Source organism: Felis catus, chromosome C1 (assembly GCF_018350175.1).
Source record: "Felis catus isolate Fca126 chromosome C1, F.catus_Fca126_mat1.0, whole genome shotgun sequence".
NCBI lineage: Eukaryota > Metazoa > Chordata > Mammalia > Carnivora > Felidae > Felis > Felis catus.
Genome location: NC_058375.1, coordinates 84,391,431 through 84,419,015, shown reverse-complemented (window position 1 = coordinate 84,419,015; position 27,585 = coordinate 84,391,431). Strand labels below are relative to the sequence as shown.

The following is a 27,585-nucleotide window of genomic DNA, read 5'->3' as shown; positions in this document are numbered from 1 at the left end:
TGTCTGCTGCAAAGTCTATGGCCTTTCCATGATCACATTACCTCCCATCACCATTCTGTTATATACCCTGTCAGGCAGCTTCACATTGCTGCTTGGCAAATCTATGAATGTGGATAAGTATGGATGCAACAATAAGACTTTCAGGACATTGCACAGCTGGCTTAATAAATGAACCTAAAAGATGGTGTTCAATGTCCCTGTACACATTTGCTACTAAATCTCTGGTGGAGTGCCATGAAGTTCCACCTTTGATGCTGTCTTGTTAGCGATGATCTGTATGGAGCTAATGAGAAGCTCAGAGAAAGCACTAATATGATAGATGGCATCCTAAAAGTTCAAACTGGTCTTGACAGGGCAGAATGTAATTTTGCAAACAGTTAAGAAGTTTGATTTTTTTGAGTAATCCCAGGAGTCCACAATGAGGGGAACTTGCTAGGGCATCAGTCCGTAAGATAGAATCACAAACAATTTAGTAAATCACAAACACTCTGACCAGTAGTGGTATATTGTTGTTAAAAAAGAAAAGCAAAAAAACCAATTCCTTTTTTAGATTGTACTAATCAAAATAGTCAAAACCTGGAAATCAGTTTGAAGATAATCCAGTCCTAACCTAATTGTGAAATATAGATCTACGAGTAAGACCATAGGATGCAATCCAGAAAAGTTACAGTTGCACTCCAGGCTGATCAGAGTGGATATGCACTGGGGACTTAATTTTGGACTCTGCATTTTGGGAGGAGGACTAGAATATGTCAAAAGCACTAGAAAGAATGTCATGTTGGGGCGCCTGGGTGGCGCAGTCGGTTAAGCGTCTGACTTCAGCCAGGTCACGATCTCGCGGTCCGTGAGTTCGAGCCCCGCGTCAGGCTCTGGGCTGATGGCTCAGAGCCTGGAGCCTGTTTCCGATTCTGTGTCTCCCTCTCTCTCTGCCCCTCCCCCGTTCATGCTCTGTCTCTCTCTGTCCCAAAAAAAATAAACGTTGAAAAAAAAAATTAAAAAAAAAATGTCATGTTGCTGAGGGGTCTGGCCACAGAGTTATTTCCATACTGATGGGTGGAATTGAGGCCATTTAGTCTATGAGAAAGAAGAGGCAAAGGATAAAGTAGGTGGCAACTACCTGCAAAGAAATAATTAGTGGCTCTCTTTAGACAGAAAACTTAGAAGAGTGGGAAAAATGGCAAAATGGCATATGGAAAAAGTGCAAGAAGTATAGAAACAAGAGAAGAAACCAAGTTCTCCACATGCTTGATCACAGTGACACCAAAAACCCAATTATGCCCATTCACCAGGCACTGCCTTCACCGTCACACAGCACGATAGGTCCTGGGCTTCCTGTGTTCTTCAGCCTCGCCCTGACTTCACCTCTACAGTTACTAGGTACTCACTGTGGGCCAAGCTCTGTGCTAAGAACTTTACCTATATGATGTCGTTTACTCCTTTCAGTACTGTGTGGTGATACTTTCACTAGCATTTACCTTTCGTACATAAGGAGACCGAGGCTTAAACAAGGCTTATCTACGTAAGTGGCAGAGATAGTAATTAAACCGCGTCCTTTTGGTTGCAAAACAGATGAGCTACTCACTAGGCCACAGTTCTCTCCTCCTCAGGATCAGTTTTACAAATCCCAGTACATTTTTTGATTCACACACTGAGCAGATATTGATTGAAAGTAGTAGTTTTCTTTTGACATCATGACAGATTACCACAAACTTAGTGAATTAACCCAAATTTATCATCTTAGAGTTCTGCTGTTCTGAAATCCAACATGGGTCTCACCGGGATAAAATCAAGGGTTCAGCCCAACTGCACTCCTTCAGGAGGCTCTAGGGGGGAATTCATTCTTTGATTTTTCCAGCTTCTAGGGTTTATCGGAATTCCTTAGCTTATGGCTCCCTTCCTCTGTTTCATAGGATTAGTGTGTGGGAACCTTCAGGGAGCTATATTTCTCTTATCATAGGTGCCTCCCTGCACCAGGTATGGCTCCAGGAAGTATGAAATAGACAAGAAGGAGAAAGACAATAGCAAGTAAACAAATACATGCACCAGACAATTTCAGCTAGTGATATGTACTTTCAGACTATATAAGAGTTCAGAAATTCACTTTTCCCCAAGCATGCCATTCAAGCATTCATTCATGCAATAATTTTGAATACGTACTATGTAGAAGGTGATCTATACATATCAGGCAGAATGGTGAATGGATGTAGGTTCCATCCTAATGGAATATTCTAATGGAGGGAACAGATAAACATATATACATAGAAATGGATAACATGATTTCAGATAGTAAAAAATGCTATGATTGAAATACCCTATTCTCCTTTCCCTGCACATTTGCACTTTCATTTTATTCATTCTTTTATTCAGAAAGTCCAGTAAGGCTTTATTGAGTGCTCACTGTGTGTCAGGCAAAGTGCTAACTTATCACAGTGTTTATAATGCAGAACCCAGATTTCACTTCTGTATCTTCACTCTAGTGAAGGAAACAACTAAAATGAATAAACACCGTGCATGGTGGTAAGTGTTCTGAGAAAGGACAGACAAGATTCTTGGAGAGCACATAGCAGGGGTATCACTGCTGTCCCCTGGGTCTAGGACACCTCCCCCCACCCCCACCCAACCCCCGCCACTTCCCCTTTACTGGGAACTCTCATACTCATCCTTCTGGATCTCACCATAGATGTCTCCTCTTGAAGTAACAGTTTCAGGTGTATAGGAAGTAGGTGCTTAACAAACACAAATGTTTGTCTGTTTTTATTTACTTATATAATAGTATCATTTTTAAAAATTTATTTATTTATTTATTTTGAGAGAGAGAGAGGGAGAGAGAGAATCCCAAGCAGGCTCCATGCTGTCAGTGCACAGCCCAATGCAGGACTCAATCTTACAAACCGTGAGATCCATGAGACCTGAGCCAAAATTAAAAGTCGGACACTCAACCCACTGAGCCACCCAGGTGCCCCTATAATAGTCATTTTAATATTATATGGTACTTTCTCAACTTACCCAACAGATGGATGTTTATTATCCGAAGTGAGTCAATTCACATTACTGAATAACATGGGCATTATGATTACATTTTAGCAAAAGCAAACAAGCACAACCCCTCTATATGTGTGTGTAAGTTATTGTGTCTATTTGTATAGGCAAAGAGAAAGGTGTAGAAGAATATATATCAGGCTGTTAGCAGAGAGCAAATGATCAGCTTTGGCTTCTGCATCTTTGTGCTAATAAATACTCATGGAATGGACGAACAAGGACTGCTAATAATGTTTAGATAATGGGGACACCTGCAAGCTAGTGAGCATCCACTGACCCTTAAGGACTGAGTGGATTTCATCTTGCTCAAATCATAGTCTTCTGTTTGTGTTTTATTTTAGCTACATGTTGACATCTGGTTAACCTAGATGGTTTCATAAGTGAATTAAAGACCAAGAGAGCATAAATAATCAATTTCTGTACTGTATCCAACTTGCTTAATAGATTCTTATGCCATAATTTCCTCTTCTGCAAATTAGGAATAATAGACTTTCTGTAAGAATAACACAATTAGACTGGGTAAAAGGCACTTACATTCATAAAGTACCAAAGAGTTGCTGAGTAGAAGTGAAAACTCTCTAATTTTTCTTTTGTGACATCCATGCTGATTATGTGCCAGAAAAATCTATGTATTATAAAGCAATGCTATAATCCACCTTAAAGTTGAATGTGTTTGAACAAATGTCACCTTTTCCCATAACCTTTAAAATGCAATCTTTTTCCATTCTGAGTCTGGTCATTAAGTGGGAATCTGTGGAGGAAGAGCCAAATTCCCAGGCTATTCCTCATAAAGAAGCTTTTTCGTGAGTTTGCGTAATGGCTTGACTATATCTTTGGACTTCCTATAACCAATGCTGAGTCATTAGAGCAATTAGAGCAAACACTCAAAAGAGACTTCAGAGAGGCATCTCCCAAGCTTATAGATTGCTATAAGTGTACACAACTTGGACAAGTATCTGAGATGGCCTTTGAGGATGAAGGGGAAGACAAATGCTTTCCAAAACCATATAGATTCTGTAGATTTTCCATACACACCATAGTTACATTACCTTTTTTTTAATGTTTATTTATTTATTTTGAGGAAGAAAGAGAACATGAGTGGGGGAGGGGGCAGAGAGAGAGAGAGAGAGAGGGACAGAGAATCCCAAGCAGGTTCTGCTCTGTCACCATGGAGCCTGACGTGGGGCTCTATCCCACAAACTGTGAGATCATGACCTGAGCCCAAGAGTCAGATGCTTAACCAACTGAGCCACCCAGGCACCCCTACATTATTTCTTATTTCTCCCTAATAGCAGAGTATAGACGTAGCCTCACCTTATGATACGAAAGCAGCCTCCTTTCTCCTATCTTTGACTTCACCTCTGTTGCATTCACTCATACTCAGCTTATGTCCATTGGCCATTTCCTCCATGCAAGAAATCAGTAAAGAAAGAAGACAGAGAGACTAAGAGGTGCCTTATTTCTCATTTACATTCTCTGTTCTCAACAGTGCCACCCCAATAGTCAGATTGTGTTTTCTTCATTATAAGCTTTATCTTGATTCAATTTTTTCATCTATAACATGAAGGAAATGATGAGATCTGACTTATATTGCTATTTCAAGAATTTAATAAGATAATTAATGTAAAATACTTAGAACATTGCCTTGAACAGGGATCACTCATTAAATCAAAGCTACAATGATTATTAGCAATATTAGTACTGATCAATTGTCATTCCACCTTATTTTGTCTTAGTAAGGATAGGGTATGTTTAGAGTTCTGACAAATGTGAAGAAATGCAAAAGTAAGAAATAATTAATCAGCCGTATAGCTATGTTAAAGAAAATCTCACGAGCAGCCCAAATTTCACTCCCTATTTGGGTGCACTAGTCAAATAAGGAATTATTCCATTAGATGCATCACTGGAAACCTGAAGTAGTGTGATATCCCTCCCTTGTTATTTGTGTGGGCAGAACTCTTTAATACCTTCTCTCGGGATGGCAGAGTATCATTTTCTGTTTCTTGTCTCTTTTTGTTTCCGTCTCATGTATACTTATCTTTCGTAACTGAAATTATTCAGCTCTTCCAAGCACAGGCTTAGAATATACAGACCTAAGGTTGCAAGGCCAAGATGAACAATTCAGCTTCCCACCCTCCTCTTCACCCCCCCCCCCCCCCGCCGCCCCAGAATATTGGGACCTGAGAGCGACTGCAAAGGGCTAGAACTTGGATAGATAGAATCCTTGTATCACATGGGCTGTTTAAATATTCATGCAGCCTCTTCTGGCAGCTAACAGGGCTGCAAACTTTGCCCAGAAAAAAAAAAAAAGGCGGGGTGGGGGGGGAGAGATAATTACTGGATTTCATAGCATTCTGAAATGGCTGCTGTGAAGTAAAAACTTAAGCGCTGATGTTTGGTTTAATCTCTTAGGCAAGTGTATTTTTTTTATTCAACACAGAACAATAGGCAAGTGATTAAATGCATCTCTAAGTATTTTTTCTGAGTATATCATCAGTGTTAGATACCCACTGACATCAACAACATAACAATGTATTGTACTGTAAAAGCTACCTCCTTTATAATTACTTTACTAATGACTTGATGTATCAACTGACACACTTCCCGTGCAGTCAACAGCTTTGCTTATGTAGTAACACAAGGTTTAAATTATCAGCAATTGAGCTATACAATAAATAAGAATGAAAGAAAGACAAAATTATTCTTGAGTGTGGTGACTTTTGCAACTTGAGGACATTTCATTTAGTGCAGTCAATTGGCACTATACGCTCGTCATTAGCATATGTGAAGACACCAAAAACACAGGTATCTATTAATTGTTTTGTTTGTTTTAAGGAGACACTTCCCCGGTTGTAATTAAGTTTCTTTCTTGTCCTAATTCTGGCTGATAAAATTTAATTAAAACAAAGTAATTCCACAATTTCTAATAACAACATAAGAGCAAATACTGGCCCTGCACTGAGCCTCAAATTCCTTCGTCAACGTACTGTCTAGACATTTAGTGAAAATCAACCTTATTTTATTTTTTATAGCTACATTCACAAGTTCTGAATTATCAATTCAGCAATACAGAATTACCAATACAGCATACAAAAATGTAAGCATTAAAAACACTTGTTCACCAGTTTGCCCCTTCTAACAGTAGTGATCTAAGATGTAAATTCAGATAAAACAAGTTACATTAATCATTAAATATTAATAGTTTAATAGGTACATTGAAAATTAAAAAAAAATCACTTGGAATATGAGTGTTGAGTGTTTCTAGATGATTAATATTACATAAGAATTGACCATTAGTAAATATCAGGTAAGTAAAATGAAATAATCACCATTCCTTTTTTTAGAAATATTTTTTAACATTTATTTATTTCTTGAGAGACAGAGAAACAGAGTGTGAGTGGGGGAGGGGCAGAGAGAGAGAGAGAGGGAGACACAGAATCCGATGCAGGCTCCAGGCTCTGAACTGACAGCACAGAGTCCGACATGGGTCTTGAACTCACAGACCGTGAGATCATGACCTGAGCCGAAATCAGATACTTAACCGACTGAGCCACCCAGGCGCCCCGGCCATTCCTTTTTTTTTTTTTTTTTTTAAGAGAGAAAGAGAGACAGAGTATGAGTGGGGGAGGGGCAGAGAGAGAGAGATAGGGAGAATCTGAAGCAGGCTCCAGTCTCTGAGCTGTCAGCACAGAGCCCAGCACGGGGCTTGAACTCACGAACTGCAAGGTATGACCTAAGCCGAAGTCAGATGCTTAACCAACTGAGCCACCCAAGCACCCCAAATAATCGCCATTCTTAAGTTTTACTTCTGTGAAACTTCCTTCAAAAAATTCATAAACTGTAGTTAATTATTTGGACCATGTAGGCCTAGATATGTCTGTAAATATATATATGTGTACATACACACATATATCAGATGTATATCATAAAAAGACCTTCATGAAAAGTTATCTTTTTCATTTAATGTTTCAGATGTACATCACCAACACAATCAAAGCCAAAGGAACAAGACTTGCTAAGCCCGTTTTATGTTTGGGCTTAATGTGTTTGGCCTTTCTTACTGGACTCAACAGAGTAGCAGAATATCGAAATCATTGGTCCGATGTGATAGCAGGCTTTCTGGTTGGAATATCTATAGCAGTATTTCTGGTAAGTAGAACTTTATTTGGATTTCATTGCATTTTTAATGAACCTTCTATAATCATCTACGACAATACCAGTGTGAGTCACCGGGTTTGTCTAAATGTGGTAGGTCAAATTATAATATGTACATTTGAAGTCATTCATTTCTTCCTCCTCCCTCATTTGTCCTGCCTAAAGTCAAATTTGGAGATGAAAAATATATAAATTCTGCACCTAAAGGTGAACAAAATATTTTCATATAAAATGGAATGGGGCTAAAATGCTCAGTCCTCCTTGGGTACTTTTTAAGATTGGATTGCTTGGATATTTTAAAATTTCCTCAGGCCACTTTTCATCCCGGAGTATCTAGAGCATCCCAAAGTGCCCCCAGGGTCCCAGCACAGTCTTCTCCTTGAACTGCCGTGTGACAGCACTTGGTAACAGGTAAACCTTGTTTGAGAGATGAATTGGTTCCCTTCAGTAACTAGAAGTCCATGGGTGGGTTCCAAAACAGTACCATCTCAAGCCAGATTTTGTCAAGTAGTAAAGAGACTATGTAGTGATTTCTAATGAAATGAGCATGCCATCTCTACTCCTATTATAAAATCTCCTTGGAATATGACTATAGGTTTTGGTTGTTGGAAAATACATTTTAGTCCGGCTTTAGAAATAACTAATCCATTATAAGTATGAGTGTATAACATTTAACCCAGAGGGAAAATGTGTAGACTATAAATCAAAACATATTTTGGCATTGACGCATTATAATAGAAAAAAAAAACCCACTTTATTTCCATTTTGATTACATTTAAATTGCTTCTCGCGCTTAACTTCTCTTCTTCAGCTTCTTTCCCTAGTTTAGAACCAGTAAGCAGAAACTTGTATGAACCTTTCCAGCTAACAATTTTGTGTGCCAGGCATTTTAAGCAGTTCTTTTCTGTAGAACCTCCTGTGGTTAGAGTGGTGAGTATGACCTCATCTCTGCCCCACACTCTGTGCTACTTCTCTTCCTGATGTCACCCCCTCTGGTTCCCCAGGTACCTGGAAGACTCAGGCCCACCCCAGTCTCTCTCTCAGAGATATCCTATAGCCTCAGGAAAACTGGGGCCCAGACTTGGTCCAGAGCCTTTTCCTTGCTTTCACTCACCACAGTTTGACACAGATTGAAACATTTAAAACAAAATAAAACCAGACCAACACCTTACATAAATCCTGTGAAAAGAAATAACCAAACATCAAAATTTCAAAACACTAGTGTCACATGTAACTGCATTTCAGCCTCATGAGTCCAGAGAATCTTCACTGGCATCTTATCAGTCTTCCTGCTTTATCTTCCTGTGGCTGTTGCCAACTTCCCTTTACTTCCAGTGACTATATTAACACCTTGCAAGACCAAATCTAGAACCCTAGTGACTTCCTCATTTGAGAAGCATGTGATGAACGAGTTGGACTGTGGATCCCCTTGGGCTCAAAACCCGCCTACTGCACCTATTCAGAGTGTTCCATAATGGCCCTTCAGACATCCCCATACACCTAGACAATGAACTTATGAAAAGGTCATGTGAAAATAATGCTTTAACTGTAGTAACTAAAAAACATTTGTTCCTTCATGCACAACCACTTCTGAGTGTGTCTACAGGTGTGAAGTCCTGTGCTAAGAACTGGGGGTGCAAGGAGGCTCAGATAAACATGATCTATTTCCTGTGGGAGTTACAGTCTGGTTCAGGGGTCAGACAGTAATAAGTTATTCCATCAAATATTCCCTTCCTCTTTTCCTTCATAGCATAAACATTTACTGAACCCTTGTTATAATGCAGGCACTGTGCTTGGTGCTGGGGATAAGTACATGAGAAATTTAGAGCCCATGTACTTAAAGAGATCACAACTGGGTGGAACAAGATAGACACAGAGGGTTTTATAGAGGGTTAAATGTAATGACATCAGTGTGTATACTCGAGAGATCTCTTTTGGGATTAGGGAAAGTTAGAAAAGGGAGGTGATACATAAACTTGAAAGGTCTGTGGGGCATCTGGGTGGCTCAGTCAGTTAAGCATCCAGCTCTTGATTTCAGCTCAGGTCATGATCTTGTGGTTCGTGGGATCAAGTTCCAAGTCTTGATGCTTGGGATTTTTTTCTCTAGCTCTCTCTGCCCTCCAACCCTCGCTTGCACATGTGCACACACATGCGTGTTCTTTCTCTCAAAATAAAGAAATAAACACTTTTTAAAAAAGAAAGCTTTGTAAAATAGAGAGGTCTAAATGATGGCATAAGGAATGATGGGCAAAAAGCACAGTGCATAGAAGCAATATAAAATGCTTCATAAAAGAGGCATTTATGGAGCTATTAGTCAGTTGTAGGCCTGGGCACAACATGCACATGAGAGGAGGTGGCATCCTGGAGTGGCACCAATTGTCCAGTGTCAGTGACAAGAGTGGGAAATACAAAAACACCGGGTGAATGTCCTGAATGGCCTTGTAGGTTAGAATAAGCTGGGCTTTTTTATTTTTTATTTTTAATGTAGGTGATTTGAGAACCACTGTCAGAATTCAGGTAAATTAAAGCTGGTTGAATCCCAGCTTCTTTTTTTTATTTGGTTTGTGCCTTTAAGCAATTTACTGAACCTTTCTGAGCCTCAGGTTCTTCCTCTTGAGTTTTTTAATGTTTATTTATTTATTTTGAGAGAGCGAGTGCACGATCAGGGGAAGGGCAGAGAGAGAGGGAGAGAGAGAGAAAGAATCCCAAGAAGGCTCCATGCTGCTAGCACAGAGCCTGACACAGGGCCTGAAATCACGAACTGTGAGATCATGACTTGAGCCGAAACCAAGGGTTGGATGCTTTACGGATTGAGCCACCCAGGCATCCCTCTTCCTCTTTAAATGAGGCCAGTGAAAGCCTCCTTAAAGCTTATGAGGATTTAAAACTTTAAATAAAATAGTGTATGTTCAACGAATGGCTACACGAATGACTGACATTAGTTCCATAAATGATAGTTTGCTTCTTTTCAGCTTCTTTTACTCTATGATACAATTTGTGCCTTGAAAATAGGTTTGCTGGAAAGTGAAACTCCAGGTGAGGATAGAGGAGGTAAATTGTACAGAACCAGGGAAATAAGATGGCACAAATCGGGCCTGTGTGAGCACAGAGAAAAGGGAGGGTATCTGAGAGGTTTGTGGAGGTGGAAGGTTTGGAGCTCGATGGCACACTAGAGAGGATGGAGGCGAAGAAGAGGGAGCAGTCCGTGACGATTCCTGAGCTTCTCATTTAGGCAAGTAGAACGTTTATTCTGAGCAGTGTCTACAGCTCTGGCCTGCAATGTCCTGGGGTGTCTCCAGTTTTCTTGCAGTGTGTGCAGAACTCTGAAAGTATTCCAGAATAAACGAACACTAACGTACTCCAAGCCTCTGTGTTTCAGTTAAAAGCATCCACATCCCGCAGTCACCCAGACCCAATGTCTAGCATCTGCCTTGACTCATTCTTCTCGTTCATTCCCCACGCCCGGTGATTCATCTGGTTTCAGTTTATTTCTTACAAAATACCTCCTCCACATCTTATTTCTTGGCCATTCTGACCATAACCTCTCAATTTTCAAGATCAGCACTTTTTACCCCTCCTCTGTCTCTCGGTTCCTAGCTGCCTCGCTTCAGACTCTCCTCCAAATACCTCCCATTCTGCTTCTCTCCTTATTAGAACATAATCTGTTGCTAGTAACAAGACAAAAAACAAAACAAAACAAAACAAAACATTCCTGCTGTGCTCTTCCCAGCCAAGTTTATTTTCCCTCCTTGCAGTGGAATCCTGTACTTCATATCCACTCAGTTTTCTTTGCATCACAGAAGGTTCTGTCAAGTCTATGTTTGCCTCAGCAAGAATGCCCATTCCTCTGTATCAATTTTATTTTATTTTTTTAAAGTTCATTTATTATTTATTTTAAGAGAGAGAGAAAGTGAGTAGGGGAGGGGGGATGGGAGAGAGAGAGAGAGAGAGAGAGAGAGAATCCTAAGGAGGCTCCACACTATCAGCAGAGAGCCTCATGTGGGGCTCCAACTCACAAACCATGAGATCATGCCCATGGCCAAAGTTGGACACTTAACCAACTGAGAAAACCCGGTGCCCCTCCTCTGTATATTTTGGAGAGCAAAACAGAGTTCTGGGAGTCATGTGAACCTAGGTTTGAGTCCTGCTTTTGCCACCTGCTATGTGTGTGACCTTGAACAGGTCACACTTTAGCTCCTCATTTTTTTCTAACATAGCGGGGTCTCCCTGAACTGTATTTAAAATGTCTTTCCCGGGGCGCCTGGGTGGCACAGTCGGTTAAGCGTCCGACTTCAGCCAGGTCATGATCTCGCAGTCCGTGAGTTCGAGCCCCGCGTCAGGCTCTTGGCTGATGGCTCAGAGCCTGGAGCCTGTTTCCGATTCTGTGTCTCCCTCTCTCTCTGACCCTCCCCTGTTCATGCTCTGTCTCTCTCTGTCCCAAAAATAAATAAACGTTGAAAAAAAAATTAAAAAAAAAATAAAATGTCTTTCCCTCCCCAAGGAATCCCTTCCTCATTCCCTATTCACTTTTCTCCATAGCATGTTCCAACTTTTATATACCGTATACAATATTTTTGTTTTTGTGGGTTTTTTGCTGTCAAGCTTACTAGAATGTAAGCTGTGCATGCAGAAGGCATTTATTTATTTTCTTCTCTGTGTATTTCCAGTAGCCAGTACAGGGTCTGGTATATAGGGTTTCTCAGGAAATATTTGATGGATGAATAAATGAATGGGGAACTGTTTTATTATCTCCCACATCTCTTTTGAGGGTTAAGTGAAATCCCATATGTCAGAAGTGCAGTGAAGCGTGTGGTGCAGAGAAGAAGATGCTGGTTATCATAGCTCTCACCTTTTTTTTTTCTTTAAATGTTTGATTTATTTTTTAGAGAGAGAGAGAGAGAGAGAGAGAGAGAGAGCGAGCGAGCTTGAGCGGGAGAGGGGCAGAGAGAGAGGGAAGCAGAGGATCCGAAGTGGGCTCTGTGCTGACATCAGGGAGCCCAATGTGGTAGAACTGTGGGATCATGAGCTGTGAAATCATGACCTGGGCTGAAGTCCTATGCTCAACCAACTGAGACACCCAGGTGCCTTGGTCCTCACCTTTGATGACTATTCAAATCCTTTTTGCACTTGAGATTTTTCTTAAACAAGGGCCAACTTGCCCAGAAAGTGTCCCTGACTACCCAGTTTTCCCATTTTTCCTGAATTTCCACTGTACTCAAAATCTGGCCTGTTACATCCTAACAAGGAATTATAATCTGTCCTGCTTATCACTCTCTTCCCGTGTGCATTTTCTTTAAAGTTAAAGAATAGAATCCCTATGCTTAAGAAAATACAAAACAAATACTAGCTGAACAAAAGTTGTAGATTGGTTAATATTATTTTATACAAATGTATGCTTCAGAGTGCTTTCAAAAATGAGGGACTGCATCAAGTCATGCAGTTCAAGTTACTGAGCCATAGAACTATGTGTAATGTAGCGAGTTATTTGAGTAGTCTTTATTATATTAATTCAATTATTCCTCACAACAGCACATTGAGATGTGAGTATTGTTGTCCCCATTTTTCAGGTAGAAGAAGAAGTCTAGTTTTATTGAGTTGCTTGCCCAGGCTCACAGAGTGACTAAATCAGAGAGCCCAGGATTAAGGCTCAGCCCTATTTGACCCTCAGAGACCATGCACTTCACCCCATGCAATAAATGTTTTACTTGCCACAAGGGAAGAGGGAAAATGACCACAAATGGATCAGATTAATTTATTATCACTACTGGAAAAAGAAAACAAAACTATATGTGTAGTGGTGACTTACTAGTGTCATTTTTGTAGGACAGGGTAGAATTATAGAAGCCACTAATGTAAAAATAAAATGCTTCAGAGGAATGTCACTTTAAATTATATAGGAATATCAGAAAATGTGAGAATTTTTGGCCTAGACACTTGCTCGTTCATTAGTCTATTCATTCACTGTGGCACTGGGAATACAATGGTGAGCAAAAAAAGAGAGACAGCATCTCTGCTTTCATAGAGCTTACCACCTTAGAAGAGATCCATGTCAACCAAGGTGTTATATGCTAACAGCTGTATAATTTCATTAGGAATAGGTGCTTTGATGAAAAGCATCAGAGATTGATGTGATCAAACAAACAAAAACAACCTGGGGTCAGAGAAAACTAGTGAAGAAGTGATACTGAGATGAGATACCACAGATGAGTAGGATATGGTGCCTAAAGAGTGTGGAGATGAGTATTCCAACCAAAATGCAGTGAAAAGGAACAGGGTGTTTGGGAAGTGCAACAAAGGAAGGCTGCAAAGGTGGGCAGGGTTTATTTACACTCTAAGAGAAATGGGGAGCCAGCCACAATGGTTTTAAGGAGTGTGACATGATCCAATTTGCATTTTGGAAAGAGCATTCTTATGCCACTCTAAAAATGGATTGGAGGGAGCCAAGATTGGATTTAGGGAGACTTTAGAAAGCTATGCTGGAATCCAGGAAAGTGGTGGTGATTGCTTAGTCTTTGGAGTTGGTGATGGAGGTAGAACAAAGCAGATACAAGAAATCAGAATTTTTAGGAAGGAAAATTGAGCAAATTGAGTAAAGGGTTGTGTGTAGGACCTGTAAAGGGTAAATCTAAGTTTTCAGCCTTGTGCAGTTAAGGAAGTGGACATGTGGGGGTGGTTTTCCTGAAAAGATCCAGAAAAAATCAAGCTTTAGGGTAGGGTAAGAATATGGGCAGATCTTGGGGCACCCGGGTGGTTCAGTCGGTTAAGTGTCTGACTCTCGATTTCAGCTCAGGTTGTGATCTCGCGGTTTTGTGAGTTCAAGCCCCACATTGGGCTCATTGCAGGAAGTGCAGAGCCTGCTTGGGATTCTCTCTCCCTCTCTCTCCGCCCCCTCTCCACTCACACTGTTTCTGTCTCTCTCAAAATAGAAAGAAAGAAAGGAAGGAAGGAAGGAAGGAAGGAAGGAAGGAAGGAAGGAAAGAAAGAAAGAAAGAAAGAAAGAAAGAAAGAAAGAAAGAAAGAAAGAAAGAAAGAAAGAAAGAAAGAAAGAAAGAAAGGCGGGCAGATCTTGGGTTTCATTTTGAACATTTGCTGAATGTTTCATACCTTTGACAACCAAAAGAGTGGACTAACTTGCTAAGATATTGCAATCTTTTCACTTACAATTTGAGAAAACTCAGACCCAGAGACTGTCCAAGAAGATATAGACTTGGGATTAAAAACCAAATTTCTTTTACCTACGAGCTTTTACCTATGAGCATTTTTCTAATAGGAAATCAGTTCCATACTTGTGAATGTTAGCAAGCAAGACTTGTTAAATATTTGAATATGATTCCAAGGAAGATTTGGCAATTTCCTGCCTTATAATTTAAATAATAACAGTAATGAAGAATAATCATTATGCTAATAGATACTATTTAATGAATATCTACTATGTGTTTAAATAGTTCGCATATGAATTCTCAGCTGCTTCAGTGGTGTTGTCCTAACCCTCAATTAAGGCAAAGAGATAACTGATAAAACCTTTCAAAGAGTTTACCAAACCTAAATCACAGAAAAAGCAGTGATACTCATTTCAGAAGCCCATACTAACTCTAGATCAACTTTTCTTCATCTCATGACTTCCGTATATCTTCCATATATCCATATATCTAAAATATAGTTATTTCAACAAATTTCACTTCATAAGAATTTGTATCAGTTTTTTTTTCATCTGCCCAATTTTTCATTAATTTAGAACATTAATGAAAAGGGAAATGTGTGTATATATTTCATGAAGTTAGTGTGAAACTGCTTGCTTGTTATGTTGTTATTGGTGAAACTTCTTAATTATATCCTTTGTACTCTAGGCAGTGGTCAATTGGCAAACTACAGCCCTTAGGTAAAACTTGGCCTGCTATCTATTTTTTTTTTTTTAAGTTATATTGGAACATTGACATGCCTGCTAGATTATGAATTGCCAATGGCTGTTTTCACACCAAAACAGTGGAGTGGAGAAGTTGCTGCAGGGATCATGCCAACAAAGCCAAAAATGTGTACTATGTAGAAAAAGAAAAGAAAAGAGAAGGGGAGGAGAGCAGAGGGGAGTGGGGGGAAGGGGAAGGGGAAAGGCCCCTGGGTTGCCTCAGTCAGTTGAGCTTCCTGCTTCAGCTCAGGTCATGATCTCACAGCTCAGCTCCTGGGTTCCATCCCCATGTCAGGCTCTTTGCTGATAGCTCAGAACCTGGAACCTGCTTCAGATTCTTTGTCTTCCTCTCTCTCTGTCCCTCCTCTGCTCAGGCTCTGTCTCTCTCAAAAGTAAATAAACATTAAAAAAAAAAAAAACAAAAACCATGTACTGTGTGTCCCTTGCAGCCCAAATTTTCTGACCCTTCCTCTAGAACAATCACTATTACTTTTTTGTAGGGTCATCATTTGATACTGGATTTATCAAGTACCTATCTCCAAGACTGTGCCATTCCTTAGTTTAAAGATCTTGATGGCATGATAAAGTTGATATATCAAATTATCAGGCTTTGATCTGTGTTTCTGATGTGTAATTATCCATGGAAATGGAAGGATAATAAATATACCACAACTAAGGAAATATTTTTTTGTAAGGTAAAGTCTCATAGTATGTTGTTATTATTTTGTAGATTTGTAAATTTTATTTAAAACCTGGAGAATAACCAAGGTCGAATTGGCCTTTGAAATTATTCAGTAATGAGCCCTACTAAGGAAAAGGCTTTCCAATGGAGCATTTGTGCAAATATACAATGTAAATATGTAATTATATAGTAAGCATTTATTTTTTAAAAAAATTAATATTAGGGGGTGCCTGGGTGTCTCAGTTGGTTACGCATTTGACTCTTGATTTCAGCTCAGGTTTTGATCTCACAGTTCTTGGCTGATAGCACAGAGCCTGCTTGGGAGTCTCTCTCTCTCCCTTTCTCTCTGCTCCTCCCCTGATTGTGTTCGCTCTCTCTAAAAATAAATAAATATTTTTTAAAAAATGAATGTTAGGTGATAACTGCAAGTAAATTCTGTATTTTATTTTGATAATAGACTATAAAACCCAGAAAAAAGGCTGAAGAATATCTTACCCACTACGTAATATGAGCAAATAATAGCAAGAAACTTTCCTTTGTTGTTTTATTCACTATTTCTTAAAGTATGATTCATCTGCATCAGGAGATTTTAGAATATATTTCAAAAAGTGGCAACTCCTAGGCCCCCTTCTTCATCTACAAAATTGGAATCTTTAGAGGAAGGCTTAGGAATGTGCATTTTTAACATGCTGGGACTTTATTTTTATGTACACTGGAGTATGAGAACCTCTGATTTAGTTCAAATGCTGTCACCTGTCTGGTATAATCAGTTGAAACAAGGGTCAATTTCCTTTATGTAAAAGGTCTTCTATTTCACTGGTAGCCCCGGTAAGCTATTGTTAAAATGCCAAGTATACATGGGATACAATAATAGACAATAAACTAGGTTAATTAAAGGGATGCTACTAAATTAGAAAGTGCCAATTGTAAAAGGTTTATTATGAATGTAATGATCTTGAAGCATTGGAAATAATTAGCATTTAAATTAAGTTGTAGGTTAGCCACATTAGGAAAGGTTAGCTTGCTATGAATTTTTATAAGGCTATGATGTTATTTATGGATTGATTTGAGCGTTGACTATAACCTAATTTAATGAAAATTTTGGAATAATAAAATTGTCATTATTAACTGAGCTGCACATTAATTTTGAAATTTTCTTGAACACATTTTCACTGGAATAACTATTGAAATTTACGTAAGATAAATATGGATGTAAAGTTATATATGTAATATTTAAGTAATTTTAATATTTTATTACCATGATTAGATATATTAAGCTACTCAAAAGGGTCATAGTCACCAGGAGTGTGGCTTTGTTTCAACTATATTTTTTTCCTGAAATTTTAGGTTGTGTGTGTGGTAAATAACTTCAAAGGAAGACAACCAGAAAATGAACATCTCCACATGGATAACCTGGCACAGATGCCAATGATCAGCATTCCTCGCGTAGAAAGTCCTTTGGAAAAGGTAACATCTGTACAGGTGATTCATAATTTAAATTCTCAAATGTGATTGTTATCTAGAGCAAATGAATAATCATTCCTGCGAGTTTCTGCACATTTTTGATTTACTGAAACAAATTTAGAGTCTAATGTGGTATTTAGCAAGAGTTTAGTCACTGAAGACATCATCATAGAAGAATGCATATCACATTGAAAATATTTCTTTGAATACCACATGCTAAGAGCGGAGTATACATGGAATATGTTCTGTACTTTGCCATAACTTTGAGATAAGGAACATTGTGCAATGGTCTCATACAGGGGGAAATTACAATATATTTTTATTTGAGAATACATGCATTTTTTAATATGTTTCATTCTTTCCAGGCTCTATTTATGTGAGAAACTGCTTAGTATAATGCCTAGGACATAACAGTGCTCAGTGAATTTTGTTGAATCCCATTATAGAAAGGTCTGGTCTCATTATAGAAAGGTCTAATGACAGGAAAACACCGATCAGGCCCTTCCTAATCAGGGAGGAACTGAAGGAAAGATTGGGAAGGATGGAGCCAGACCAGGCTGCTCTTTGAATGGCAAGTCAAGGCTTCATTAGACATGACAATGAACACAGAAGCCAAATAGTTGACAAAAATTTTTCTTGAGACTTTTTCTTGAGACTAATCTTGTGAACTAGAGAGGGTTATATTTCTTAAATGAGGATGCAGTTATGTACATTGGTAATTGGTTAAAAGATCGCTCCGAGGGTTACTAAAAGTAACCTCATCCCTGTCCATCTCCACATTTTGATCAATACATTAGATGAAGAGATCAATTACATGCTAATCAGGAGCTTAGATGGTGTCAATCAGCGAGGGATAATTAATACATCAGTTGAAAGAATAAAAGAGAGACTAGATGCAATTAACAACTAGAAATAAAGCACATGTTTTGTATTTGGATTTAAAAAGAAGTTCATGTAGGGTAGGGTACATCTAGGTTAGCTGCACAAACAAAAACAGGCTCAGAGGGTATTGTAGGTTACCATTCAGCATGTGTCAACCGCATGTTATTGCTGCCAAGTTATATGATCTTACGTCCCATTTAGGGAAAATAATATCCTGAATGAGAGCATTAATAGTTTGCTGTGCTCAGACTAACTTGGAATACTGAATACTGCCCTTGGTGACATAGTTTTAAGGTGGGCATCATAAAATAGAGTAGTCGGTACTCAAATATTTGTTAAATGAGCAAATGAATGTGCCCAAGATGGTGGTGCGTGGACTCAAAGTCATGGATTATGAAAGCCTGTGGAAGGAGTAGAACATGATTAGAGAAAAAGAGAACTCATGGAAGACGCAGTAACTTTCCATATATATCTGAAGGACTACTGTATGGCAGAGGGATGTGATTTGTTCTGCTGGGGCCTCAGAGGTCACAATTAGATTGAAAGAAAAGAAAGTGTAAGAAGACAAATAATGTCAAGAAAGAAGGAAAAACTTCCTAAAAATGGAATGGCTTCCTTAAGAGCAACAAAATTTCCTTTTATTATAAGGATCCAAGAACAGTTAAATAATCACTTGTCCATTGTACTATGGAGGGAATTCAAGCATCACAGTGAGGATAGAGGTTTTGGATCATCATTATAATAATAATATAATAATTACCGTTTAATTATCATTCATCATGTGTCAGGTACTATGCAGATTGCTTATGTAAATTCAACAAATATACTCCTATGCTCTGCAAATACAACTTCATTCCTTACCACAATTTTATTTTTTTATTTTTTTTGATAGTTTTTTAATATATGAAATTTATTGTCAAACCTTACAACAGTTTTAAAGCTGGGTGTCATTATAGTGGCAAATGCTAATAGTCCAAAGAAGACCTCCTCCCCTTCTTTCTTTTAGTAACTGAATTCCCCAATCCAATTTTAGCTACATCCACCACTGCCCAGCCATAGTCTGTATTTCCCAGCTACCATTGCAGTCAGACGTGACCATGCAGCTAAGTTTAGAACAGTGGGATGTAAGCAGAAGTGGTAAGCACAGCCTCTGGTTCGTCGCTTGAAGATTCTTGTCTCTGTCTCTTCTCCCTCTTCTCATCAAGTGGAAAAGGTAGTGACTGGAAGTAATCTTTAACTTTTTTAAATGACCGATCCATTTTGACAGTGTAGGTTCCTGGCTGAGCTCGTGAAACAGTCCACATACACCCTCTAGATGGTTCTGAAAAAGAAATAAACTTCTTTCCTTTCTGAACCATTGGATTGCTTTCATCTCTTTTGCACAGTGGCTTAGCTGATGCCATATGACAATAAATGTCTCCATTGTAGAGTTACAGAAACTGAACTCCCAACTAGTTAAGCAGTTTGTAAAAGTCCACATCATTGATGAGCAACAAAACTATACAGTGTGACATTTCAAGACACATGTATTGTACAAAATTAGATCTTTTTTAGCTCAAGAAATAAAGATAGAAAGCAGCAGAATTTAGGAAGAAATATTAGACATATTTGGAAGACAATGGTCTGGGTAACAATTAGTGTTCATTTTATATACCTCAGAAGTTAACTTGAACATTAATTACTATCTTCTGTTGTTTAACATATTTATTTGTATAAGGATTCTTTGGTAGCCTCCTAGCATTGCCAAATATTCTGATACACCATTACATCCTTCTATATATACAGTGTATATTATATACATATGTATATATATAATTCCTGTTGTTGAATTTATGCAAATTGATTTTCATTTATAGTGATTTTTAAAATATGAAAGCAAAAATATTCTACTAGAATCTATGGATTTCAAGATATCTGTGTTTATTCACTTACTTCTTTCATTCAGTTTTTGTTTGTTTATGACAAACTCATGTGCTCTGTTTTTACCTTGGTAGTTAGGGAACAAAGATGATTTGAATCTGATTTGGTTCTCCCCTTTGCCCACCGAAGTGCACTGTCACATGCCTTGCTGAGCTCCGACTCTGCTCCCCACTCTATTCCCCCTGTTTGCAGGCAGAATGCTGTGTGCACAGGGCAGGGTCTACTCCTGCATCACACAGATCACACACAGGAAGATCATGAATCAAGGTGCTGGGGACACATCTCAGGCTTCCCTGTGGAGCTCTGCTGCTAAGAGGACATGTATTTGTGCTCATCAGCTGGAAAGGGAGGAAGGCCATCACTTAAGGAAGCCCACAATGTTTCTCTTTCTTTTATGATAAGGAGTACTTGGAGTAAATATATTGCTTTTCATCATAGCTCACGATGGGAAACAAGTGAATGCAAAATTCTTCCCGATAGTTTGATCTTAGGAATTGATAGTTGGAGGGTGGCATTAGGTTCTTAAAGCTGGCCCTCTGAGGAGAGAAAGGGAGTCCAGTATTAAAGTTCCAATTGCAGGCACGCCAGTCGTTTAAGCACTGTTACGCCAAGCTGTCGTTTTCTGCTTGTCATTTTGTGCGGGGAAGGCAAAGGGTTTCTTTCCTTTAGAAGTTGTGTACTTATATAACCTCTTATGTTCAAAGTACATGTTTGATAAACTGTAAGCTACAGAGTAATTACAGCATGCCAGCATTCTTTATTTTTATGCCAGCGATTTATCCCTTAATTATAGGGAGTTTGTCATATAGTTAATTACCACAGTTTATGAGAAAAGTCATGATTTTTCTGAAAGCTAAGTAAATCTGAACATTCATTACATTTGGTTTTATGAAAAGAATTAATCATCTATGGAAGCTGGCCCATCATATCTCATAGTCCAGTAGATTTTTAAGTTGCCAATAACTTCATTACTGCTGTTTATAATAGCAAATCATAAAAGTCTAACTGTGTATCAGCCGTGAATGATTAAATCAATGTTGGTACATCCTACAATGGAATCTGGTGCATTATAATGCGGTGTTTCAGCTCACAGGTTCTGGAGGTAGACTAGCTGGGAATTTGGGACAATTCTGACCTTGGGCAGCTTATTCAAATACTCTGTGATTCAGTGTTCTCATTCCTCAAATGGTCATTGTGAGAGTTGAGCAAGCTTATAGTAAAGCACTGAGAACAGTGTCTGGAACCTGTAAAGCCCTTAACCATTGCCAGTGATAATTATTATTACCATTTAGCAGTTGAAATGGATAAGGAAAATCAAGATGTGGAAAGTTTTCTGATACATATTGTAAAGTTTATTTTTTAAGTTGATATATATAAAATGCGTGTTATAAAATGTGTGTGTGTGTGTATAATGAAGCCAGTTATGCAGATTACCACACAAGATAATTTCTTTCTAGTAGGATCATTTATTTCTAGAAAAGAGCACATAGATGAGAGAGAAAAAGAGAGAGACTAGTTACCAACCTGAGAGCAATGCTTAAACCTAAGGAGGCAACTGAGAGAGTGGATCTGATTTCTTCTCTTTCTTTGCCTTCCTTCCTTCCTTCCCTTCCTTCCTCCCTCCCTCCCTCCTTCCCTTTCTCCCTTCCTTCCTTTCCTTTTTCATTTGTTTTCTCTTTCTTTTTCTTTCTGTAATGAATAATTGTGTAACAAAAGCAATTACAACTTTTAAAAATTATCCAGTGTTCTTAAGCTGCTCTAAGGAGGTTCTGGTCATGCTTCCTCAGATTGACTACCACTGTGTTCAGATTTACCAAAGTCCCTTGGAAAGACTCCCTCAGAGCAATTTAAATCCTATGCTCCTTCCTCATGACTCACATGATCCTTTTTAAAGTGTTTGGTTTATTTTTATCTGCTGAATTGGGCATGGAGGCCTTGGTTGTGGCTCAGATGCCTTTGTGCCCTCATGCCCAGGGTCCCGCTTCCTTTGGCACACCTGCAGCCAGCCATCCCCATTTCAGATACTGTATGTCCTGAGAAACCGCACACAAGCCCTGTGCATATGCCTTTTATTTATGGGATCCACAAATTCACACCCCACCAAGGCCCCAGAAAACCAACTTTGTCATAGGTTGCACCACCCTTTCCTTTCAGACTCATCCTTTTCTGGCTCCTTCCTTTGAGGGCCCATGCATCTCAAACAAAAGCCTCAGTGGTGCTGGCTTCAGGATGTCTCCAAATACATGAAGATGTTCTTAATTACTCTTGGGAGTCCAAGAACCAAAAGTCTGACTCTCCTTCTAGGAAGTGGAGATGGAAACATTTACATATTCATTGTCTTTAGTTCCTTATTTTAGCAAGAACAAAGAATTAACATCTTAATAGCTGTGTTACTAGGAAAAACTAGATAGAGTAAAATTTTAGTCATTTCTACTAAATATCGTATAAATCGATCCAGTTTGAAGGATGTCACCAAAGGGCAATTAAAATGTTTCTTTGTCAATAAAGAAGCTCAATATTGCAGAATTGGCTAAAATCCTATAGAATCCCAGTAATACCCCAAAATGTCAAAGAGTAAAGATGAGAGATAAGAGCAATCTCTGAGAGAAGGAGGAGTGTATTCTATTTAAAGCATAATTCAGCACCTTGAACCAACACCATTTGGAGACTGGATGAGCAAATAGGCAAATACACAACAAAAGAAAGTCTTCAGGCAAGAAGCTTTCCCTCTGGTCAAGCTTCTCATTAATATTGGTTCATGGCAAATGAAGGAGTACTTTTCCTCAACTGAACGGGTGCTATAGCTAGGGGGGAGAGTTGTCTTTATTTAAAAAAAAAAACAAACAAAAAGCTAGCTCCAATACTTCACCATCTACTTAGAGTAGAGGTTAGGCTGAAGTGATTAGCAATAGTTCTGATGGTCCAACAACCATGAGAATGAAACTGTATAGGAATAAAGTGATAATCCTATAGTCTCAACTTTTTCTACCATTTCACTCATCAAATCACCAAAATTCTATTATAAAACTACACCCTCCATCTTTTCAGCTCAAGATCTAAGGTAAGGATTCCTTGACTATTTGTGGAACAATCTGGGGATAGCTAAATCTATTGTTCTTCCAGTGTAAATAATCAGGACAATTACTTAAATCCTTTATATGATATCATGACATAGATGAGAAAGATAGACACATTTTACGAGTTAGAATATGTTTTTGAAAAAAATTAACTACAAAAAATTTAACTAAATTCATTATTAATAGTATTTTCTTCCAATGTCAAGGAAATTAAAGAAAATATGTGAAATGAGAGATGAAAGGTAGGTGACACAATGGCGCAATTAGGAAACTAATGTAAGAAGACAAATAACATTATGACAGGATGGAAACCAATAGTAGAAACCATAAAGAACAAAATCCACACTGGAGAAAGACTTATCAGTATATTAAGGACAGGTTTCAGCATATGTAGTAAAAGAACAAGAATGTAAAATTGACCAGAGAAAAGGTAACAGATATAGAAGACATGCCACAGAAATCTAACATGAATCATTGTAGTTCCAGAAGAAAAGGACAAATAGAAGTATAGCAATATTCAGAGATATATATCAAGGAGACTTTTCCTTCAAATAAATACCTTCAGTCTAGAAGAGTTAACTAGATACAAGGTAAAATTAAAATATATACTAAAACTTAGATTGTATTTCTCAGTGAAATTTTTGTATTTCATTACTGAAGAAAGAGTCCTATAAATTATGTGGGAGATGTTATTATTATTCCCAATTATTAACTACCCCCTTCCTTAGGCAGAGTATCCTTCCTGCTCCAATTATCTAGGATTTGGTCAATAACATCTGAATGAACCTGATTTTTACCCCATTAGTCACAAACCTGTAGAGACATCAAGAGTTTTGTCAACTTTGTTGCTTCTGGGCCTCTTTCCAGGAAAAGTTCATTTTCCTGATAGGGGCTGTTCCTTTAGCCTGGATCCTAAAACGGGAAGACAAGGGAAGCAGAAGGGTACCCAGCCAGCAACCTGGAACAGATCTATAGAACCTGCCCACCAACATGTGGTATGAGGGAGAAATACATATTTGTTGTTGGAGCCACTGAGCTCTTGAGGTTTTAATATAGTATACCTAGTGAAAACTAACACACACACACCAAGGCAGAAAAAGTTGGTTACCTACCAAAGTCTGACAGCACACTGGGCTCAGACTTCTCTCTCTATAATAGTAGATGCCAGAATAGAAAGGAGTAGGAGTAGTGTTTTCGGAGTTTTCAAAGAAAAAGTTTGTGATGTCAGAATTCTGTTCCCACCCAGGGGTGCCTGGGTGGCTCAGTCAGTTAAGCATCCAACTTTGGCTCGAGTCATGATCTCATAGTTCGTGGGTTCGAGCCCCATGTCAGGCTCTGTGCTTACAGCTCAGAGCCTGGAACCTGCTTCGGATTCTGTGTCTCCCTCTCTCTCTGCCCCTTCCTCCATCATGCTCTGCCCCTGTCTCAAAAATAAGTAAAACATAAGAAAAATTAAAAAAAAAAAAGAATTCTATTCCCACCCAAAAGGTCATTTAAGTATTAAGACAACCATAAAATATCAGATATGTAAGAATTCAGAAATTATATTACTCATGAAAAGTTACCAGAAGGTTTTTTACCAGTTAACTGAGCAGCACACCAATATCTAGAGCTCTCAAGTTGGAAAAGTCATTATAGGAGTGAATGGGCAAAAAGAATGGAAACCATTTACATAATTAATTAGAATTGACTATAGTAAATATAGTAACATAGAGAAAATTATAATTTTTAAACGGAAAATATATTTAAAAAGAAAATAATATAACAATGACAAGATGAGATAGAAATCCTAGATGTCAACAAAAGTAAAATTATGATAATTTCTAGCTTTTATGAAGGAGGGACTCAGCATCAATCTTTTGTTATTGACATTGCTACCTAGAAAAATATAGATTCAAGCATTTTTAAAAGTAAAAGTTATCAAAAGTAATGAAAAACACCCTATAAAATGCCAGTAACAAAGTGTAAAATATCAGCAACATATGTGTTAAAAGGTTAATGTCTGTAATATATGAAACATCCTAATTGAAAAATGGGCAAAGTTTATAAATATGCAGTTATTAGAGATCAAATACAAATGGGAAATAAATATATGGAAAAGTATTCTCTGTCACCTTTTTCTCCTTTTTTCCCCTTTTTCTTCTTTTGTTGAGGTATAATAGACCTATAACATTATATTAGATTCAGGTTGTACAACATAATGATTTGATATTTGTGTATATCCCAAAATGATTACCACAATGAGTTAACATCTGTCACCAGAGTTACTAATATTTTTTCTTATGATGAAGACATTATTTATAGTCACAGTGCTGCACATTGTTCCCATGACTTATAACTTATAACTAGAAGTTTGTAGCTTTTGACTCCCTTCACCCATTTTGCCCATGCACCACCCCTTGCCTCTGGTAATTACTGACCTGTTCTCTGTATCTATGAGTTTTGTTTTTGTTTTTGTTTTTTTTTTTTTAGACTCCATGTGTAAGAGAGATCATATGGTATTTGTCTTTTTCTGTAAACTTATTACTTAACAGTGTGCCCTCAAGGTCCAGCCATATTGTTGAAAATGGCAAGCTTTCTTCTTTACGTTTAAATAATAGTCTGTTGTGTATAAACTTACCACATCTTCTTTATCCATTCACCTATCAATGATTACTTTGTAAATAATGCTGCAGTGAATATGGGAGTGCATATATATTTTCAAGTTAGTGTTTTCATTTCCTTCAGATAAACACCCAGAAGTGGAGTTGCTGGATCATACCATAGTTCAATTTTTAACTTTTTGAGGAAACATCATAGAATTTACATTCCCGTAAGCAGTGCACAAGAGTTCTCTTAACATCCTTGCCACCACTTGTTATTTCTTGTCTTTTTGATAATAGCCATTCTAACATGTGTCAGGTGATAGTTTCTTATGGTTAATTAGATTTTGCCAGACAATTAGTGATGTCGAGCATCTTTTCATGTACCCGTTGGCTATCTGTATGTATTCTTTACAAAAATAACATTCATATTTTCTGCCCATTTTTTAATCAGATTGTGATCTTTGCTGTTGAGTTGTATGAGTTTATATATTTTGGATATTAACCTCTTATCTAATATATGACTTGCAAGTATCTTCTCCCATTGAGTTAGAGGTTAGCTGTGGGCTTGTCACATCCGGACTTTATTATATTGAGATACATTCCCTCTATACCTATTTGCTGAGAGTTTTTATCATAAATGGATGTTGAATTTTGCCAAATGCTTTTTCTATATCTATTGAGATGATCATATTTTTTTATCTTTCAATTTATTAATGTGGTGTGTCACATTCATTGATTTGTGGATGTTGAACAATCCTTGCATCCCCGGAATAAATCCAACTTGATTGTACTGAATTGTCCTTTGAATGTGTTGTTAAATTTGCGAAGATTTTACTGAGGATTTTTGCATCTATATTCATCAGGGATAATGAGCTATAATTTTCTTTTCCTGTAGTATCCTTTTCTGATTTTGGTATCAGGGTGTAAGGCTGGCCTTGTGAAATAAGTTTGAGTGTTCTTCCCTCTTCTGTTTTTTTGGACTTTGAGAAGAATGGGTATTAATTCTTTTTAAAATGTTTGGTAGAATTCACCAGTGAAGCTTTCTAGTCCTAGACTTTTGTTTCGGGGGAGGTTTTTAATTACTGGTTTAATCTCTTACTAGTAAGATTTTGTTTCTTCATGATTCAATCTTGGAAGACAGTGTGTTTCTAGGAATTTATCCACTTCCTCTAGGTTGTTATTTATTGGTATATAATTGTTCGCAGGAGTCACTTATGATCCATTTTATTTTTGTGGTATCAGTTATAACATCTCTTTCACTTCTGGTTTCATTTATTTGAGTCCTCTCCTTTTTTTTTCTTGATGAGTCTAGCTAAAGATTTGTTATCTTTTCAAAGTTCTGTCACTTGTGATGAAAATTCATGAAGAGTCTTTTATGGGATGCTTATGAAGTTGGTTCTCACCCTGTAAGCAATGGGGAGCCATTAAGGAATTTAAGAAAGGAAATGCCATGTTTAGAATGGAGAATGAATTAAATAAGAGCAACACTGAGCAAAACAAAAACCAATCTGGGAGGTTATTGTACAAATCCAGATAAATTATTAAGATGACACAGACTGGATCTCAGGACAGCCATGTCATCTCATTTTGACTGACCAGGCATCATCTGGCAACGTCTGTTTTCAGTCAGATGCTGATTCTGATCAGAGGAGTTGCCTTTAGTCTGTTCAGGCTGCTATAACAAAGTGCCGTAGACCAATGGACTAATCAACAACAGAAATTTATTTCTCAAAGTTGTGGTAGCTGGAAATTCCAAGAGCAAGATGTCAGCGAACTCAGTGGCCCATTTCCAGTGTCCCATATGGCAGAAGGAGTCCCTTTTGTAAGGGCACTAATCCCATTCATGAGGGCCCTGCTCTCATGACCTACTCACCCCCA

General features: G+C 38.1%; 2 protein-coding genes across 11 annotated transcripts in view; one reads left to right on the top strand and one right to left on the bottom strand.

The window, feature by feature from the left end:
* PLPPR5 (phospholipid phosphatase related 5) overlaps positions 1-27,585 on the top strand; it is a 219,001-nt gene that overhangs the window by 171,592 nt on the left and 19,824 nt on the right. For both annotated transcript variants that reach the window (XM_045036261.1, XM_023258933.2), the window contains 2 exons: positions 7,012-7,188; positions 17,127-17,261. In XM_045036261.1, coding sequence (XP_044892196.1) covers positions 7,012-7,188; positions 17,127-17,261 — 312 coding nt within the window. The remainder of the gene's footprint in view (positions 1-7,011; positions 7,189-17,126; positions 17,262-27,585) is intronic.
* SNX7 (sorting nexin 7) overlaps positions 18,151-27,585 on the bottom strand; it is a 311,909-nt gene continuing 302,474 nt past the window's right edge. For all 9 annotated transcript variants that reach the window (XM_045036260.1, XM_045036251.1, XM_045036250.1 and 6 more), the window contains one exon: positions 18,151-19,446. The gene's annotated coding sequence lies outside the window, so the exon portion shown is untranslated. The remainder of the gene's footprint in view (positions 19,447-27,585) is intronic.